This window comes from Cricetulus griseus (genome assembly GCF_003668045.3).
Source record: "Cricetulus griseus strain 17A/GY chromosome 1 unlocalized genomic scaffold, alternate assembly CriGri-PICRH-1.0 chr1_0, whole genome shotgun sequence".
Classification (NCBI taxonomy): domain Eukaryota; kingdom Metazoa; phylum Chordata; class Mammalia; order Rodentia; family Cricetidae; genus Cricetulus; species Cricetulus griseus.
Window position 1 is genome coordinate 129,140,191 of NW_023276806.1, and position 20,849 is coordinate 129,161,039.

Genomic DNA, 20,849 nt, shown 5'->3' on the forward strand with positions numbered 1-20,849 from the left:
CAGGGAACGAAGGCTTTTGGTCTCTTATTGGTCCCAGTCAAGTGTTCATTATTAGTTGTGTTCTTTTCTATGTGTGGTTCAGAACCTTATTTCATTGGATCTCTGAGAACTTAACTGTCAGGCTCTAGGAATATAGTAGCCCACACCTCTACTCCTAGCACTGAGTAGATGCAGGAGGATCACGGCTGGGTCTACACAGTGAATTCCAGTTTCAATCTGGCTGTCTCAAACTAACCAACTATTTTAGGAGCTGGAAGAACTTATGGTCTAATGAGGGGTGGTTGAGAGAACTAAACAAATGTAAAATAGCACTGACAATTACCATCATTGGTAGGAAAGACAGCTAGGTTGGTAAATTGTAAGCCTGAGGCCCTGAGTTCACCCCTGGGGTGGGGGTGGGGGGGGTTTAAGGAGGCAGAGACAGGCGGCTCCCTGGTGCTCACTAGCCAGTCAGCCTAGCATGGTCAGTGAGCTCCAGGCCCTCAAAAAACAAGGTGGATGGCTCCCCCACATCTGTGTGCTATCACAGACACACAGACGTACACATGTGCATACACACAGTATGTTTAGGGTGAGGGGGACAGTAAGGGAAGGATTCCCAAAGAACCAAAAGCTAAGAAGAGATTGGGGAGAGGGCAAGGATTTAATAGGGTTGGTTTCTTGGGACTTCTCAATCTCTGAGAGCTGGGCATGGTGGTTGAGGCCTCTCCCTTTTCTCCCTACTAGTCTATCACCAGAGGCGCAGCACGGTTAATCAAGAATTGAATGGCAGCTCTTTTGGATGTGTCTTGACACTCACCCTTTCTTTGTTCCTGGTGTCATCTTAGGCAGCACCCAAGGTGAAATTTTAAGAGCTACTCTAGGCATCAAAATGAATCACAATTATCTTGAGAAGCAGTGAGGAAGGCACAATAACACATACATTAATATGTCAAGTTAACTTTGTTCTAAACTTCAATAGATAACAACACTAACGTGTTTACTGAGGTCTAACTTTGTCACACCTTGCTTTCTCTTTGTTGAGACAGTCACACCTGCAGCCCAGGCTGGCCTGGAAACCTTGTTGATCCTTCTGAGTACTATTACCGGTGTTCACTACCATGGCCGGCTGCACTCAGATTTTAAAAAAAATCAAAGGCCAGGGATGTAGACCAGTGGCAGAGCTACCATGTGCAAGGCCCTGGGTTCAATCCTTAGCACCCATTAAGAAATTTAAACTTAAGCTCTTCTTTCACCAAATTGACAAGAGTTGAGAACAGAGCCAAAGCCTGACCACATGTTGTCTACTTGAATTTATTACTTTCTTAAAAAAAAAAAAAAAAAAAAAAAAAGAAGAAGAAGAAGAAGAAGAAGAAGAAGAGGTTCAAGATGGCCAGGGAAATAACTCATATACACTTCGAACAGGAACGAAGCCTCTAAGACTTGGGGTACTCCTGTACCCTCAATCTCAGATCTCTAACAGCCTCCCACCCCCCGGTTTTCTTTCCAACAAGACACCCAGATCAGCAGCAGAGGTACCTAGGGTTGTCACTGAGAACCTGAACACTGGGAATGGGAGGGGGAAAGTCCAAAAATAGGAGCTGAGAAGAAAGGGGGAAGGAATGAAGGAGAGCCTAGGGCTCTGGAGGACGGAGTTGGGCCACAGGTGGAAGTGAGCCAGTATGGGGGTGCCCCTCCTGACTGCTGCGGCCCACACTCCCTGGACCCCAGAGCACCCCATGGTTTGTTCTGCAGTCCACTCCCCTGCTCCTGAAACCTCACAGGCCCAGCTCCAAGTCCTCCAGCTCCTCTTCCAGAGCCCTCCGCCGGGCCAGCTTCTCCAGCTGCTCTCTGCTGGGCTGGCTGACCTCGCCAGCCTGGATGCGCTGCTGCAGCTCCTCCACCTGCCGCAGCTTCTTCCTTAGGCTCTTGATCTTCTTGGCTTTCTCTGTGGTGGCAGCAGAGTCGGACGCATCCGGGGCAGCTAGAGGGGAGGCCTGGGAGCCTTGGAGGGCGCTGGGTGTTTGGGCGGCGTCTCCCAGAGACACCTTATCAAGAGTCCTGCTCAAGGCCTCCGCCTCCTTCTCCTGCTGCTGCCTCCTCTTCTCCTTTCGCTTCAGGTTGCGTTTGGCTGTCTTGGAGAGGCCTGCTTCACCACCTTCGGGTCTGCATGGGGTGACGGGTGTCGTGGCCTCAGGGCTCAGCCCTGGAGGAAGTTCTGGTTTGCTCTTGAAAAACTTCACATACTTGTTTTCATAGCTGCAGGAAACAGAGCGCTAGAGCTTCAAGGATGCCGCCGCTGCCGCCTTGCTCCCTCCCCAGGCTTCACCTCACTTCCTTCCCATTGCACTCCCATTTCCTCTGCCCTTCGGGTTCCCTGGTCTTTAGGAAAGTTCTAGAACTCAAAGCTCTGGCTCTTGGATTGCTGTCTAGAGGATCTGAAGAGGTCAAAGGAACAAGCCTAGGTGGGGGAGCCCTCACTCACCCCTCAATCCCAGCTCCTTCCTCTCCTTCCTGAGAACGTTGTGCCTCCTTCCATTTCCTTGGGGCTCAGGCGAATCATCCCTGAACTCGAAGGCACAATATGCTATACTCGTGTAGGGACCCCACTAAATAACCCCTTGTTAAGCCTAACCACGCACACTGGGACCTCCTCTTGGGGCACGTATCCTTCTTTGACCCTCCGTTGCTTGCGCCAGGTCCCGTCGGGTCTCTGTGTTGAGGCAATGTACTTGCCTGAAATGAGAGAAATTAAGTTGAAGTTAGTCTCTCTCATTGTCAAACATTTTCCAAGATGAGAGAAGTGTTTATAAATATACACCACACCCCCGACTCCCATCCACCCACCTAACGCAAGATAAGGGTTCACTATGTAGACAAAGTGGGCCTTCAACTTGAATTCTCCCCCTCCCCCTCCCGAGTGCCAAGATTACAGGTGTGCAACAACACTCAGATAAGGCATCAATTTTCCATCCTCTGTCACTGGCTGACTAACACACTACCTTGCCCTCAAGGAGCTGCTGCCTCTTTTTTAAATAACATATGCAAGACAGACGAGGTAGAGTTGGCTTTCTTCAGAAATACAAGGCACAGGAAACATCGAAAGCAGCAAACGAACCAGATTACAAAGGGGCCAGAGCAAGAAGAATGTGGAGGAAAGAGCAAGGAAGAATGAAAGACAAATTTCATTTAGATAGACTTTGAAAAAACAAAACTTTTAGGAAACCAGATTATAAAGACATCAGAACATGTGGATACAAAGGGCACTATTTTTTATTTATGTGTATGTGTCTCTCTCTGTGACTGTGTGCATGTTTCTGTAGGGACCAAAAGAGGGCACTGGGGAGCCGGGAGTTGGTGGCGCACGCCTTTAATCCCAGCACTGGGGAGGCAGAGGTAGGCGGATCTCTGTGAGTTCGAGACCAGCCTAGTCTACAAGAGCTAGTTCCAGGACAGCCTCCAAAGCCACAGAGAAACCCTATCTCGAAAAATCAAAAAAAAAAAAGGGGGGGGGGCACTGGGTTATCTGAGCTAGAGTTACAGGTGGCTGTAAGCTGCCTGGTGTGGGTCTGGGAACTGAGCTCAGATACTTTGAGAAAGCAGCAAATGCTCTTAACCACTGAACCACCTCTCCAGCCTCCATACGTTTAAGTTAGCCAAAAGCTGAAAACAATCTAAAGGCCACATATGGCCTTGGTTCTTATATAAAATGGGACACCATGCTGTTGGTAAAAGAAAAAAAAGTTAGATATGAATTAATATTGGTGAGTATTCCCTAGTAGCACTGAAAGTGTTCATAATTTACTAAGTGGATATGTTTTTCATTAAATTCAGTACCTGCCCCTTAAGCAACTGCTGTCTTAATTATCAGTTGCAACTCTGCAGCTACTGTGGTTTGCAGGCACTGGTCATAGCCAGGTGGGAATTCTGTTCCCCAAGGCACCAGATCTGATAAAGGGAACTATCCCTCTATAGAACTAAGGATTCAAAGGTTGAGGTCAAAATCTGCCCACTCAGAGGCTGAATAGCAAGTAGCTAACCTCCTCTCCTAGCTTGTGTCTTCCCCAAAACAGGTTTCCTTTTACTCTTAGCTACACATGGTTCCTCCCTACCACTTCCTGTCAGCTAGTTGCTGACTTAACCTCCTGACCCCAGGGTTAATTTTATTCAATAAAACAAATGTAACATGTCTTTGCATCATTAAATATTCCACAGCATAAACAAATTTAACACATCTTCAAATAATATTCTACAACATGGAAGTTGTGGTTCACACCGTAACTCAAGCATACATTAGGCTCAAGTAGGAAAAAGTTCAAGGCCAGTCCCATCAACACACCAAGTTTGAGAACAGCCCAGGATGGAAGGCTTATCTCAAAAACAAAACAAAAAAGTCAAGTGTAGGCTGTGTAGAAGTTCTCAAAGTTAGCCTAAAGACCCATTCATACTTATTTTGTTATAGTATGCATTTCTTTATGCAACAGAAAGAAATATTTATTCAGAAAAATCTTTTTTTTTTTTTTAAACTGAGCTCCATCTGGGACAAATGTGTGTGTATACTATGACATCTGCAGGCAAACACACATCCCCCCACACCACTATACATACATACATAACTGAAAATAGTAAATCTTTAAGAAAACATTTATACATCTTTAATCCCAGCCTCTGGAGGCAGATCTTTCTGAGTTCAAGGTCAGTCTGGTCTACACAATGAGTTCCAGGACAGCCAGAGCTAAATAGTGAGACCCTGCCTGGATAAGCAAAACCATAAAAACAAAAACAAAATTTAAGAGTCAAATCTGGGGACTCCCACACAGATTACATGTTCATGTTCTTTTGTAAATTGTGGTGGTTTTGTTTGTTCTACATGGGTAAGAGCAGGAAGAAGAGATGGCTCCGTGGGTAAAGAAACCTGACAGCCCATGTGGTGAACAGTCCTCTCACTCTGCCTTGTGTATCATGGCACACACACTACTTACTAAATAAAAATGTAGCCGGCGGTGTCACACACGCCTTTAATCCCAGCACTTGTAAGGCAGAGGCAGGCGGATCTCTGTGAGTATGAGACCAGCCTGGTCTACAGAGCGAGAGCCAGGACAGCCTCCAAAGCTACAGAGAAACCCTGTCTGGAAAAAACAAAACAATTTTGTTTTTCTTTGGAGACAGACTGGCCTCAAATTCAGTGATCCACCTGCCCCTGTCTCCCAAATGCTGGGATTAGAGGCGTGCACCACCAACACCCGGCAAAGGTAATGGAGAATTTTAAAGAAAAAACAGTTAAGATATGACATGATAGGTGGAGGTGAAAGAAAAAAGAAAATAAAGATACAGTGTGAGAACTGAGGGAGCAGAAGAGTTAGTCCCTTGTTTGTTTTTGTACGGGGAGAGGATAGTGAGGATTGGGATACTAGGCAAGCAAATTTACCACTGAGCCATGCTCCAGCAGTAAAAAGTTCCTCATGTGAGTCTGTTGACATCAGGGAATGACAAGAGCCAGGTTTGAAATGAAAAAGGAAGCAGTTAAGAGCACTGCTGCTGGGCTGGAGAGATGGCTCAGAGGTTAAGAGCACTGACTGCTCTTCCTGGTTTCGGTTCCCAGCACCTAAACTGTAACTAACAACTGTCTGTAACTCCAGTTCCTTAGGATCCAATGCCCTCTTCCCATTTCCACAGGCACTGTATGCACACGGTGCACAGACAACATGTAGACAAACACCCATACACATAATTTTTAAAAATCTAAGCAAATCATTTAGAGGGCTAGCATACTCTGTAGGCATACACACTTGGCCTTGCAAGACTGACAACCTGAGTTGGGTCTCCATAGTACACAGCAGAAAGAACCACCAACTCCAAAAGTTGTCCTCTGACTGGCAAATGAGGACCTGTTGGAGTGGAGGGACAGAAAGAGAGTGAGAGAGCATCAATATAAACCCAAACATCGCCCCCATACTTTTTTGTGTTTTACTTATACAGAGGGCCAGGCGTGGTGGCGCAAGCCTTTAATCCCAGCACTCGGGAGGCAGAGGCAGGCAGATCTCTGTGAGTTCAAGGCCAGCCTGGTCTCCAGAGCAAGTGCCAGGATAGGCTCCAAAGCTACACAGAGAAACCCTGTCTCAAAAACAAAAACAAACTTAAAACAACAACAACAACAAAAAAAACCCTTTACATTTAAACCTAAGTGGCTTGGAAAATGGTAGTTACATAAAAGAGAGTGAAGTTATTTTTATTTTTATTTTGGCTCTGTGAGACAGGGAGGGTCTCTGCATATTTACAAAATCTAATACAATGTAAATAGGAATTGATTAACTCTTATACCATATTGTTTAGGGAATAATGACAAGAAAAAATGTACATATTTCATATGGATTCAGTGGTTTTTGTTTTTCTTTTAAGAGATGGAAAGCTAAGTGTGGTGGCAAATGCCTATAACCCAGTGCTTGAGAGACTGAGGCAAGTGACCTGGATGGCAGGAAACCTGGGGACAGTCTGGGGCTCACAGTAAGTACAAGGTCAATTTGTGCTCTAGAGCAAGGTACTGACTTAAAAAATAAAGGTGCAGGAGAGCTATGTCCTGGTTAAAGCGCATACCACTACTGCAGAGAACCCATGCTCAGCTCCCCAAATACCAGGAGATCTAACACCTCTTCTGGACTTTGTAGGTGTACACACACACACACACACACACACACACACACACACACACACACACACACACCCAGGACAGGACTTTGTAGGTGTACACACACACACACACACACACACACACACCCAGGACAGGACTGTAGGCACACACCTCACAGTTCTGGATATTTTTAGTCCGGGGTTGGTTGAATTGGCAGATACAAAACCCACAGGTACAAAGGAGCAAATGGGTCATAAACTAAGAGTAGAAAAAGTAAAAACAGCCACTGCACTGTGAGAAGACTTAAGATGGTTTGTGTAGTATTGAGAGGAAAAAGAAAATTTCATTTTGAATCTATCAACAGGATCCAAAAACAGCCAAGATTTGTACTGGAGAAGACATAATCAAGTGTGACAGAGGATTTAATGTGGTGTTGTTCACATGTGTACTCTTTTATTTTTCATATATCTATTGGAAACACATATGGCAATAACATTTATGCACACATGGATTTTAAATGTTTACTGAACACTTGCTGTTGTGTTAGTCACTGTAAACAGGAGCTATAGATACATTAATGAATAAAGCAAGTCAATTCTTGCCTGCTTGTAGCATATACTCTAGCAAGGAGATAATAAAAGAAAATATAAACAAACTAATTACAATATCACATTAAAATGCTGAAAACTTGGAGAATTAAAGCCACTGATACAAAGAAAGCAATTTTATGAAAACAGGAAATTCAACTGGTTAAGCAATATTTTACATAGAATCAAGGAGAGAGATAAAAACTAGAAACACTAATATAACAATATGGAGACTATAATACTGCCCTTAACTAAGGGGACACGTTCCAAGCTGTCCCAGCAAATGCTTTAAACTGCAAGTAGCTAGGCATGGTGGCTCACGCCTTTGATTCCAGAACTCAGGAGGCAGATCTCTGAGTTCCAGGCCAGCCTGGTCTACAGTCAACTGTCATACAGAGAAACCCTGAAGAGAGGGAGAGAGAGAGACAGAGACAGAGACAGAGAGAGACAAAGAGAGAGCAGCACTGAACTCTGCACACAGGTTCAGCATCCTTAATCCAAAAATCTAAAATCTGAAATGCCCCTAAATCTGAAACCTTCTGACTGTTGACAGATTCTAAGAGGGGTAATTTAATGTAATCTAACCTCATGTAACAGGTCACAACCAAATCCAAGTACATGAAAGACACTTTTTTTTTTTTTTTTTTTTTTTTTTTGGTTTTTTGAGATAGGGTTTCTCTGTGTAGCTTTGGAGCCTATCCTGGCACTTGCTCTGGAGACCAGGCTGGCCTCCAACTCACAGAGATATGCCTGCCTCTGCCTCCCGAGTACTGGGATTAAAGGCGTGCGCCACCAATGCCGGGCCATGAAAGACACTTTATAAAATTTGTTTTAGGCCAGTCAAGACTACATAGTGAGGCCTTGCTAAAAAAATAAAAATAAGGTGGGGGCTGAAGAGATGGCTCAGAGGTTAAGAGCACTGGCTGCTCTTCCTGAGGACCTGAGTTCAATTCCCAGCACCATATGGTGGCTCATAGCCATCTATAATGTGGTCTGGTGCCCTCTTCTGGCATCCAGGTGGGACCCTATATATGTAATAAAAATAAATAAAAATTTATAAAAATAAGGCTGGGCATGGTTGCACACACCTTTAATCCCAACACTCAGAGGGAAAGGTAGGTGGATCTCTGTGAGTTCAAGGCCAGCATGGTCTACATTGTGAGTTCCAGGACAGCCAGGACCATAAAGAGAAACCCTGTCTCAAAAAATAAATTTGAATAAATAAAAATGTACTTTTTAGGCTGCTATAAGTATATGTGAAATATAAGTGAATGGTGCTTAGATCTCATCCCCAAGATATCTCATCACATACAAACATTCTAAGTCTGAAAAAAGCCCAAAATCCAAAATACTCTGGTGCCAAGCATTTTGGATAAGGGATACTTATCCTGTATACTCTTTTCTCCTTTACATACAAATCTATGATAAAGCTTATTAATCTACAAATAACAACAGTAAAACAGAGTAACTACAACAATATATCATGACAAACATTATGTAAGTATTAGACTTCTAAATATTGTAATGTACTTTTTTTTCTTTTTGGTTTTTTTGAGACAAGGTTTCTCTGTGTAGCCCTGGCCATCCTGGAATTCAATGACCTCGAATTTACAGAGATCTGTCTGCCTCTGCCTCTGCCTCCCGAATGCTGAGACTAAAAGGTATGCGTCACTACCACCCAGCTAGCTGTACTTATTTTTGATTCTCTAGTCCACCATGGGTAACTGAAATTATAGTTTAAAAGGGTCAACTTTAAGGCTAAAGGTTTGAGAGTAGTAAGGATAGTGAGAAGAGGAGGCAGAGCTTTGTATGACCATTATGTGTAGACCCTCGGAGACACACATAGCCCACTGTGACAAAGGAGCACCTATTTTATGTTATCTTGGGTCCATCCTCTGGCCTTGATGGTATCCAAGGGTGAAGTCAAAAAGGGAGAGGTTTGTCGACTCCCACCCCTAGAAATAAAACCAAGGGCAAGAATATCAGGTCTTTCAGGTAACATTTTTAGTCAGAAACTACAGGTTAGAGGCTGCTGCTATAGAAAATTTTAAACTATTTCCTTAACTCTATTAGCAAAAAACCTTTCTTTTAATTTTATTTTGTGTATGGAGTGTCTTGTCTGTATGTATATATGTGCACCATGCATGCTATTGCCTGCAGAGGTTAGAAGAGGGTGTCTGATTCTCTGGGACTGTACCTACAGACAGTTATGAGCAGCTATGTGGGTGCCAGGAATCAAACCCAGGTCCTGTATAAGAACAACAAGTGCTCTTAAACAATGAGCCACCTCACTCCACTGAATGCTCTCAATTGACCAGGGGCTTGAAAACACAGTTGCAGAAAGAAAACACACAGTAACATGGCTAGGCTTGGCGGCATTCCAAGGAACCTGGGAATTAACTGTGAGTCCCTGGGACCTGCTGCAAGAAAAGAGATCTAGGTCTCAGGTCTGAGCTTGGGAGATTTCAGGACTAACAACTCTAACACTTGGGGACAGTTTCTTTTTCTTTTTAAATATTTGTTTTTGTTGTTGCTGTTATTATTTTTAATGATGTGTAGGTGTGTGCGTGAATGCAGGTGTCCACAGAGGCTGGAGGTGCTCAGTTCCTCACAGAGGCTGGAGGCGCTCAGTTCCTCCGGAGCTGCAGGTACAGACTGTTATGAGCTGTCTGATGGGAGACTCAAGTCCTCTGGAAGAGCAGCCAGTGCTCTTAGCTGATGAAACCATGCCCCCAGATTTACTAATTTTAATTATGTGTATATCTGTGGGTATATGCACATGAGTGTAGAGTCTGCAGAGGCACAGGATCTTAGATCCCTCTGGAACTGGACTATATAGGCAGGTGTGACTCAGCTAACATGGGTGATGGGAGATGAACCTGGGTCTTCTGGGAGACCAGTATGTGTTCTTAACCACTGGGCCATCTCTCCAGACCCTGGGTACAATTTCAAAAAAAGGGAAAAATAGAACTAGTGAGAAGGCTGGGTGGGTAAAGCTGCTTGCTGTTGGACCTGACCATCTGTTTGGTCCCTGAATCTATGTGACAGAAGTAGAGAACTAATGCCTGTAAGATGGCCTCTGACCTTCACAAATCGACTTCGGCAAGTACCCCTCCCAATAAGTAAGAACATATATAAATAACTGTAAAAAGAGAAAAAGTATAAAAAGAGAGTACTTAGGTTAGAGAAATGATCATGACTATTACTCTCAAAGAAGAAAAAGTGGCAGCAATGACAGAAAATACTCCAAGAAAGGGCCGTGCTATGCCATGGAAAACAAAAGTTTATAGTCACAGTAGATGGAAAAGTATATTAAATACTATTGTAAAGGGGCAAGTGTTTAGCATGATTAAACACTGCAGAGAGACTAAGGATGGGGAGAAATAAGAAAACAGTTTTTTGCTAATTTGAAATATGAACAGTGGTCAGGAGTCAAACTATAAGTGAGTTAAATATTCTGATAACTCTATGAGAAAACTGCTATACAACTCAGGATTATCAATAGGAGCAAGATGTCTTTAGTTTCAAGAATCTACAGTCTACGTGAAAGAGACTGAAGCAAGAGGTCTGCCATGAATTGAAGGGTTGCTTGAGCTACACAACAAGGAACAAGACAGCCAATATTACATATCAAACCCTCTCTGTTCTCTGTCTCTGTCTCTCTCTCTCACACACACACACACACTCAAACGTCCAGGTTTAATATCCAGCATTGCACACACTGGGCATGGCAATCCATGCCTATAAGCCTAGCATACAAGTGGTATTAGAGGCAAGAGAACTAGGAGTTAAAGTCAGACTTGGCTAGGTAAGATCCAATCTTGAATATACAACAAAGCAATAAAAACAATTCTTTAGATTAAGAGGAAGTAGACAAGTTAGGCAAACAAAGAGTAACAGTTTAAGTACTGAGCCAAGAAGGTGTGTGTGTGGGCAGGTGGGTAACACCACTTGCTCTGCCAGCCTCACTACCCAGAGGAGAAAATGGACTCCAGGTCTCCACACTATGTCATGTTTGAGGCCAACCTGCTCTACATGGTGAGGCCAGTTTGAGCGAGCAAGGGGTATATAGTGAGACAACAGTGAAAAAGCACAACAGTATTTGTGAGGGTGGGGAAAGGGTTAGGGAAGCACAGGGGAAGGTGGCAGGAAATTAGGAAAGCCTGAAAGATCTGCACTTAAGGACAGGCTATGGGGCTGGAGAGATGCTCAGAGGTTAACAGCACTGGCTGCTCTTCCAGAGGTCCTGAGTTCAATTCCCAGCAACCACATGATGGCTCACAACCATCTATAATGAGATCTGGTGCCCTCTTCTGACCTGCAGGCTTACATGCAGGCAGAACATTGTATATATTTTAAATAAATCTTAAAAAAAAAAAAAGACTGGCTATGAATAATTACAAAAGATCAGACAATATTCCTTTAGGCAGAGAAAGGGAAGGGGTGATGAGAATCATTAAAAATCAGAGTAGTGGGAAGTCATAGTGTGCTGACAACAGTCAGACTGAGCTCTTGCTAACACGAAGCTGTATCACACCAGCAATTTCACACACAGTGTCTTGCTGACTTTAAGATAGCAAGTGCATAGAGTAATGAATCATTTACAAGCTGAGCACAGCCTTCAACAGTTTATTTTTATTTTATTTGTGATAACATCTCACTATGTCACCAATATCCATCTGGCTTTGGCTCCAAATTGCTAGGATTAAAACAGTGTGTCACTAAGGCTGACTAAATCTTCAAGAAGTTAAGAATAAAAGTAGGCATAGTGGGATCTCTGGGAGACCAGCCTGGTCTACAAGAGCTAGTTCCAGGGCAGCCTCCAAAGCCACAGAGAAACCCTGTCTCGAACCACCCCCCCAAAAAAAAGTAGGCATAGTGGTTCAGGACTGAAATTCCAGCATCCAGGAAACTGAAGGCAGGAAGACTGCCGTGAGTTCAAGTCCAGCTTGACTTAAATAGATCTTATCTTAAAACACAGCAGGGAAGAGACTGTGCTCATATTATAGAACAGTCTTTTATCTTGAAACAGGATTTTTTTTTTTAAGATTTTATTTATTTGGGGCTGGAGAGATGGCTCAGAGGTTAAGAGCACTGACTTCTCTTTCAGAGGTTCTGAGTTCAATTCCCAGAAACCACATGGTGGCTCACACCCATCCCTTATGAGATCTGGTGCCCTCTTCTGGCACGTAGGCACACATGCAGGCAGAACACAGTGTGTACATGATAAATAAATAAAATCTTTTTAAAAAATATTTTATTTATTTATTATGTATACAACCTTCTGCTTCCATGTGTATCTGCACACCAGAAGAGGGCTCCTGTAGGCTTCATTACAGAGACGCATCTCTCAGCTGATGCCTGCAGGCTTGAGTCACCAGTACACAATGAGCTAAACTGTGTAGCAGTTTAAGAATTTGCTCATGCAGACAGAAAAGGTCACAGATGTGCAGTAAAGCAGGTTCAGATGGAAAAAAACAAACAAACAAACTCTAAACAGGTAAGTACATTCACTGATGTGCACAGGCTTAAGAAAAAAGGAAAAGCCGAGGTGGTGGCTCATGCCTTTAAACCCAGCACTTGGGAGGCAGAGGCAGGTGGATCTCTTGTGAGTTTTGCCCAGCCTGGTTTTCAAAGAGAGTTCCAGGACAGTCTCCAAACCTGTAGAGAAACCCTGTCTCAAAAACAGAAAAAAGAAAAAAAAAAAAAAAAGCAAAATGGGTACGGACACTCATAAAAATAGTTTTAATAAGTAAAGGAGGGAGGAGGGAGCTATGAGAATGAGAAGGGAAGAAGAGGAAGGATGCAGAGGTCATGAGGGAGCAGAAAGGTTGAGTCAGGTGTAGATTAGAAGAAAGGATATGTGATAGATAGAGTTTTAGTTGGGGGGGTGGTAGGGGAGGAAGGGAGGGAGAAGGGAACTGGGATGGTCATGTAGTTCAATCTTGTTTGTAATTCAAATAAAAAAAGTAAATAAAGTCTTTAAAGAGAGAAGTGGAAAAAAAAGAATAAGCCACATAGAGATGGAAAATACACAGCAAGTCTGGATCCTGTGTGGTGTATTGATTTCAAAATTTTTGATTGCTTATGAGCAAACAACAGCTGCTGAGGGACACTGGATTATAAAAACTACTAAATTAAACCAACCTATATATTTTTAAAATGTCTTAACTTCAAAATGGAAGTAAAAAAATGCTATGTTGGGGAAAAGGTTATGCTTTTCATTCCACAGAAAATGAAGGGCTATACATTCATTCAAGGTTGATAGAGATCAGATTTGATCTGGGAAAACCCTCTGAAAATCCTCAATACAAACATGAGGAAATAAACTTCAAAAAAAAAAAAAAAACAAAAAACAAACAAGCAAACAAAAATACAAGACAGGTGACGTATACTGTACCTGATCAAAAAGAAGGTTTTCTCTGTGTAACAGTCCTGGCTGTTCTGGAACTGGCTCTGTAGCCCAGGCTGGCCTTGAACTCATAGAGCTCAGCCTGCCTCTGCCTCTGGAGTGCTGGGATTAAAGATGCACACCACCACCACCCAGCCAGAAGTCATCTTTGGCTGGCTTGTGTACAATACACAGTCCATACTTGTGTTAAAGAGGATACTACATATGTTACCCTTGAAAGAACAAACACCAATGAAAGCAATGGCCCAGGTGATCCAACCTCTCAGCGTGCCTCTGTTGCAGTTTCCTGCAAGTTCTGTATCCAGAACAGCTTCAAGGCTGCTGGCTGACATGGTCCAACCTCACAGACTACTCCAGCCAGACCTCAAATAAACCCTACATTTTCCCATCACACAGAGACTAGATGACAGCTGGCTCTCCCAGGACTTCCCAATTTTCCCAAGGTCCTGTTATGTTTGTTTTTTATTCTTTACTCTTTGGGCTTTTTGGGGCCCACCACCCAGTTCCCAAATAAATCACACACAAAAGCTTATTCTTAATTATGAGTGCCTGGCATTAGCCTGGCTTGTCTCCAGCCAGTGCCCAACATTAGCTTGGCTTGTTTCTAGACAGCTTTTTTCTTTTTCTTTTTGTTTTTTCCAGGCAGGGTTTCTCTGTGTAGCTTTGGACCCTATCCTGGCACTCACTCTGTAGACCAGACTGGCCTTGAACTCACAGAGATCTGCCTGCCTCTGCCTCCGAGTGCTGCGATTAAAGGCATGTACCAACATCTGGCCAAGCCAGCTCTTCTTATCTTAAATCTACCTTTTCCCTCTGGGCTTTTATTTTTCTTCAGGGGAACTTGGCAGAGACAAAATAAGACACCAGCTGGCTTCCACTGGCCTCTGAAATCACCAACAGGCACATATATGCACATATACCATACACACTCACACTCGTGTACCCTCCCCCAAATATCTTAAAAAGCCTGTTTTTTTTACCATGATCCAGGGCAAGTAAAGTCTGAGAAACTGACATTAAGGAGACATGAGGCCTACATGCAATGACAAATGACACAATAGATGAGATCCTGGATCAGAAAAACCAAAATCCAAAAAAACCCACTTCCTTTTTTTTTTTTTTTTGAGACCAGGTCTCCATACTTAGCTCTGGATGCACTGAAATTCACTATGGCAGGGTTTTTTTTATTGTTATTGTTTTGTTTTTGTTTTTTTCAAGACAGGGTTTCTCTTTGTAGCCCTGGCTGTCCTGAAACTCTGTAGACCAGGCTGGCCTCGAACTCACAGAGATCTGCCTGCCTCTGCCTCCCGAGTGCTGGGGTTAAAGGCGTGCACCACTACCTCCAGTTTAAAAAAGTTTCAATAATGGGCCTATTTAACCTTGGCTGGCCCTGAACAGACCATGTAACCCAGGCTGGCCTCAAACTGTAGCAATTCTCCTGTCTCTACTTCCCAAGCGCTGGGAACATGGGTGTGAACCACCATGCCTGGCTTGAACAGCATATGACATTAGTTAATAATAATGTACTGATGCTGATTAATTAACTGTAAGAAATGTACTTTAACAAATAAGATGCTAGTAAAAGGGGAAGGGTACAAGGTATATAGGAATTCTTTGTAGCACTTTTTCAGTTGTTCTAAAAATCTAACTGTTCTGAAAAATGAAGTCTATACCATCTTGCTGTTACAGAATAAAAGCTAATCAAAGTCTTAAGAGAGAAAAAGGTGCTCATAATAGAAATAACAACAAAAAGATTAGGAAAGCTGAATATGAAATGTGACAGTATACCCAAAAGTGAGACATTCAGCATTAGAAAACGAAAGACAAGAGCAACTCAGGAGAGAGCACAGTTAAGCAGTGAGGAACTAGAAACAGCAGGTGAGATGTGATATTCAAGAAATCTGGATTTTAACAGTGGCAACCCATGCCTATACTCACAGTAGGACTGTTGCGAAGGAGGCAGGCAGATCTCTGTGAGTTCAAGGCTAGTGTGGTCTGCAAAGTGAGTTCTAGGACAGCCAGGAGTGTTACACAGAGAAACCCTGTCTCAAAGAACAGAACAGAACAGAACAGAACAGAACAAAACAAAACAAACAGCAGCAGCAACAACAACAAAAAAAATCACAGTGCTCATGGAGCCAAAGCACAAGGATTGCCATGAATCTGAGGGCAGATTGGGCTTGCTACACAGTGAAACTTTGATGGAAGGCAGGAGAGAGAGAGGGAAGGAGAAAGAATGACAAACACCTGGCTGTGATTCAGAGAGGAAACAGAAATGACAGACCTTAATTTTTCAATAAAATAGAAAGTGAGGGTTTTTGCCACAAAAGGAAGACTTAAGGCATAGTGATAGAGGTTTGGAAAAAAAAGTTGGTGAAATAGCCATGGGAGAATTTAGGACACCAGAAAGCAAGAATTGGCAAAAAGCTGTGATACTGACAGAAGTTAACACTATATTGAATCTTGAGGTTTTTTTTTTTTCTTCTTTTCTAGCAATATGTTACAGTCTAAAATCAGAAACCAAGAAAAGAGTTGATGGATATCATTCAAGATAAAGACAGTCACATGCAGTAGTTAACTGAATGCCTGTAATGCAGGCATAGGTGGGAGCAGGGAGAACAGGAGTTAAAGGCCAGCCTGGACTGCAGGGGACTTTTCCTCAAAAAGCCAAAAAAAAATACACAAACAAAAATGATAAAAGAGGGGCTAGGGATATGGCTCAGGGCTTAGGGGGAGGGTAAAGCATTTGCCACACTAATGTAAGGACCAGAATTCACATCACCAGCCACATACATGCTGCGGGCTGGCGGCATGCCTATAATCCCAGCACTTGGGAGACAGAGACAGGATCCCAGGAGTAAACTGTCTGAATCACCAAACTCTGGGCTACAGTGAAAGATCCTGACTGAGATGTAAGATGGGGAGGGATAGAGGAAGACACCTGGCATCAACATCTGGCCTGCACATGCATGTGGACCTGTACCCACACATGCACGTGCACACAGGCAGGTACACACACTCACACATACACACGGAACCAGAAAACCTAAGCTGCCTCTGTGGATTTGGGACAGTCAAAATGGTGACTGGTAAGGAAGCTAAAGTGAAGGGGAATACCTGAAAGGAAAGTAGTGTCACAGATGAGGTCCAGGTTGTAGTAATCCTTAGGTGTAGCTGAAAATACAAAGGTAAGTCAATGATCTCGTGCTCAGCAACTAGGGAGCTCAGAGTGTTCCCAAGGTGCTAGAGACAGAATAATAACAACAAAAATAAAAAACAAAAGGGCTAGAGAGATGGCTCAGGGGTTAAGAGAGGCTCTTGCAGAGGACCTGAGGACCTACGTTGGATTCCCAGCACCAATACGGTGGCTTACAACTCTAACTCCAGTTCCAGGAGATCTGATACCTCTTCTGATTTCTGTGGGCACCAAACACACAAATGGTGCACAGACATACACACAGGCAAAACAATCACACACATAAAATAGGTAATAGCATAATTTGTGGGCAGTAGATAGGAACACTGTGGTTTTACGGGAGTTTTATAGGAACCACTATAAGGATCACAGTAGCAGTAGGAAGTAGGAAAGAAAAGCAAAGAGGCAGTTTATTCCTTTTTTCTTCTACAATCACAGAATACAGAAAATACCTCTGATTGCAAGCAGGGGCCAGATGGACTATGTGGATAAAAAGAAGAATAAGGTACCCATCAAGAGCTGCAAATTGGTGCCGGGCACTGGTGGAGCACGCCTTTAGTCCCAGCACTCGGGAGGCAGAGGCAGGCGGATCTCTGTGAGTTCGAGACCAGCTTGGTCAACAGAGTGAGTTCCAGGACAGCCTCCAAAACAATACAGAGAAACCCTGCCTCAAAAAACAAACAAACAAACAAAAAAAAGAGCTGCAAATTGCCCATCATGGCCTTGGCAGTGTGCTCCTTTAATCCCCAAACTCAGGAGGCAGAGAGAGGCAGGTGGATCTCTATGCCTTCAAGGCCAGCCTAGTCTACACAGTGAGCTCCAGGCCAGCCAGAGCCACATGGTAAGACCATGTCTGGGGCAGTGGGAGGGGCGAGGTTCTATTTAAAGGTCAGGTCTATATGAGGCAGGTGGATCTCTCTGCATTCAAGACAAGTCTGGTCTGCAAAGGGAGTTCCAAGCCAGTCAGGGACACACAGTGAGACACCGTCTTCAAACAAACAAACAAGCAAACAAAAACCCAGCTGCAGGTTAAAGACCTACCTAGTAGAGAATATAAGAAATGTTGCTACAACTCTTTGAAATGCAAGAATAGGGAATGGTAGAAGAAATACTAGTTGTCAATAAGTATCATATAATGTAGGAAGCCTACCTATTAGGAACACATAAAGCAAACCAAGAAGCATACACGGCACATTTTAAACACACCATGCATACACTGCACACGTACAGGATCACCTCTATGAAACACGAGAGTCAGCGACTACACGTGAAGACTACACTGGAGGATACAAAAAATAGTCAGGCGCTTAAACTCCATTTTATAAATGTCTTTCATATATCTATTTGATCATCTCCAGGTCAACACAGCTATTGTGCACATTATTCTAAAGACAAGGCAATTAGGATGAGACAAAAATATATATCTATATATATATATGAGGGAAACTAATTCTCAGTTTCACACACAAACACAGACTGCAACATTTCAAGACAGCGCTGGACTGAAATTCTACTCAAGCTATAAGACATAACGGGGGTTCTATTAATTGTCAAAGATGTTGAAAGAAAGACCAGTAGATATTCCCCTGGTTTTGTTTTTGGTTTTTTTTTTTTTTTCTCTGACTTTAGATGGAAAACTCCATCAATGAGAAAAGTCAGGGTGAAAGTTAAATTCCTCTTCCAAGACTTCGTGTACCTCTGGGCTTCAGTGACCCCCCTCCTTCCCCCTCAAAGAAATGAAGATGAGGCAAAGAGCGAGGACAGCACTGTGTAGCCATGAGATAGATCCTTCAGCAGACAGAGCTTGGAGAAGATAACAGGGTAGGGTAGAGGGCAGGTCTAACAGCAGGACATGGGGGAGGGGAGGAAGGGTCGGAATTGGAGGGAACTGGCAGTGCAGGAGCCCCTAAGGCTGCAGGACCCTAAAAAGGTATGGGACTCCAGCAGCTAGAAACAGCCGAGGCTCCTAAGGGCCCCGGAGCAGGGGACATTGAAGGACCCCCAGGGTTTGAGAGACCGGAAGCAGAGACCCCCCCAAAACACGAGACCAGAAGGGGGCGCAGGTGATAACCCACAGGAATGAATGGGCAAGGCGGTCCGGGGGCGGGGCCAAGGAGGGGCCCCGGGATGGGCGTGGCACAAACCCCTCTCCAAGCCCGAACCCCTAACCCAAGAGTCCCGAGAGAAGCGGCTCCGCGATTCCCGCACTCACCGCCGGTCTCGTCAGTTACATAGGGAGTCGCCATCTTGAGAACCCGAACCACTTCCGGCGTGAGCGGGCTGGGGTCCCGCCCCCTCCCCACCGGAAGTGGAGTCCTCATCCTAGCAAGCCACCATTTTAATCTTAAAGAGAGACTGCACCATTTCATCGACCCGGGCGGAGGCGAAGGGAGGGTAGAAGCGCAGGGCAGCTTATGAAGGCGCGGGCTCTTTTACTACCACCGATACCATTCTCCAACGCCCGGGGGCGGATGAAACAGTCCTCTGGGCTCCCAGAGAGGTTCCGACACAAGCCCTCTACTAATGCTCGCAGACTAATGCTCGCACGCCCGAGGTCACCGGCGCCCAATAGAAAGGCTGGTTAAAGAGAGCAGAGAATACGCAAAGCCCGTGGCCCGCACCCAACACCCAACTCCAGGGCGGCTGTGGACGTGGAGCAGAGACGCCCCCCGGGGACGCGTGGGGCGCACGACTGTGTCTGGGAACGGACGTGCAAACCTCCAGCCAACACCTGAGCCGGCGGGCAGGGGGTTCGGGCTCGCCGATCGCTCTCGGCTGCCCAGCCGGGCTCTGCACCGAGACCCGTGCCAGGGCGCGCAAAGAGGAGGGCACTGCGGGTCGGTCACCTGTCCCCGTAGCCTCCGGGGTGCCGGCGGTTTCCATGACCGAGTCGGGCGAGCAGCCCTCGCCAGTGGAGCCCCGTGAGATCCGGCCGCGAAGTGACTTCTTGCCCCGCTGCCCCGCGGCGGCTCCTCCCGGGTCAGAGGACGCGGGGTGAAGGCATTTGGGCGGACCCAGGCAGTATTCTAATTAGCCGCGCCCAAGTGTCCCGACCAGCTTTTGGCCACCGCCAGCCGGGCCACTATCGGGACATAGGTGGCCACTCGCTTTGTTAGGTTGTGCCCTGCCGGGTGCCTCGTTCTTCAAGAGAACCCCAAGTGTGGTGTGTGTCCCTGTCCCCCGCGCCCCTCCCCACTCCCGCCTTCAGCAACTTAGTTCCTTCGGGGCTAAGTCCTGTTAAACTTGTTTGCCCTGAAGCCCGGAAGGTGCAAGCTGCAAACTGCAAGCTGCAAACTGCAAGCTGCAAGCTACTCTCCTCCAGGTGTCCGACTCTGCCCTCCTCCCCCAATTTAGTTTAGTTTTTTTTTTGTTTTTTTTTTTTCTCTTAACTTTATCACCTTCCTCTATTGCACACCTCGGGCTTAGGTTAATGTCCTACAGGGCCTCTCGAATTGAGGAGAAGGGGAAAATATTAATGACTACCTCAGCAATGAACGGCATGTCCCACTTTAAAAAAAAAAAGAAACGTAAAAAATAAATTAATTTTTAAAAAAAGAATAAGAAGCCGGGCGTTGGTGGCGCACGCCTCTGATCCCAGCACTCGGGAGGCAGAGGCAGGCGGATCTCTGTGAGTTCGAGGCCAGCCTGGTCTCCAGAGCGAGTGCCAGGATAGGCTCCAAAGCCACAGTGAAAAACCTGTCTCAAAAAAAAAAAAAAAAAAAAAAAAAAAATCCACTCTGCTATGGGCTGGAGAGATGGCTCAGAGGTTAAGAGCACTGACTGCTCTTCCAGAGGTTCTGAGTTCAATTCCCAGCAACCACATTGTGGCTCACAAACCATCCGTTATGAGATCTGGTGCCCTCTTCTGGTGTTCAGATATACATGGAAGCAGAATGTTGTATACATAATAAATAAATAAAATGTTTTAAAAAAAGAAAGAAAGAAAGAAACAGGCTGACAAGGACCTTAACTAAATTCAGCCTTAGAAGTTTTTGCAAGCCTACACGTTGCCTTCTTTACAATTCTCCGAGCTCTGATTTAGCTCCC

The 20,849-nt window shown here is 44.7% G+C and overlaps 1 protein-coding gene across 7 annotated transcripts; it reads right to left on the minus strand.

The window, feature by feature from the left end:
• Window positions 1-1,296: 1,296 nt before the first annotated feature.
• On the minus strand, window positions 1,297-19,888 carry Pym1 (PYM homolog 1, exon junction complex associated factor). Of its 7 annotated transcripts, none has more exons than XM_027392146.2 (5): window positions 19,649-19,888; window positions 16,724-16,780; window positions 5,769-5,867; window positions 2,622-2,715; window positions 1,297-2,238 (listed from the first exon to the last, which is right to left on the minus strand). In XM_027392146.2, the coding sequence occupies exons 1-5, from the start codon at window positions 19,683-19,685 to the stop codon at window positions 1,758-1,760; spliced, it is 768 nt and encodes a 255-aa protein (XP_027247947.1). In that variant the 5' UTR covers window positions 19,686-19,888; the 3' UTR covers window positions 1,297-1,757. The 7 variants fall into 7 exon arrangements, with proteins under 7 accessions (XP_027247947.1, XP_027247945.1, XP_027247949.1 ...); XM_027392144.2 differs by lacking the exon at window positions 19,649-19,888 and adding an exon at window positions 19,015-19,384; XM_027392148.2 differs by lacking the exon at window positions 16,724-16,780 and having other exon boundaries at window positions 19,649-19,884.
• Between the last annotated feature and the right edge of the window lie 961 nt (window positions 19,889-20,849).

What these genes read in the sequence shown, in the direction of transcription:
- Pym1 (XM_027392144.2), bottom strand. Translation starts at nt 19,171, where the DNA reads ATGAAATGGTGCAGTCTCTCTTTAAGATTAAAATGGTGGCTTGCTAGG. An exon ending in TGACACTACTTTCCTTTCAG is followed by an intron (nt 5,868 to 16,723) that starts GTATTCCCCTTC and finishes CCACTCCAACAG; the next exon opens with GTCCTCATTTGCCAGTCAGA. An exon ending in TGTCAGTCTTGCAAGGCCAA is followed by an intron (nt 2,716 to 5,768) that starts GTGTGTATGCCT and finishes CTCTCATTTCAG; the next exon opens with GCAAGTACATTGCCTCAACA.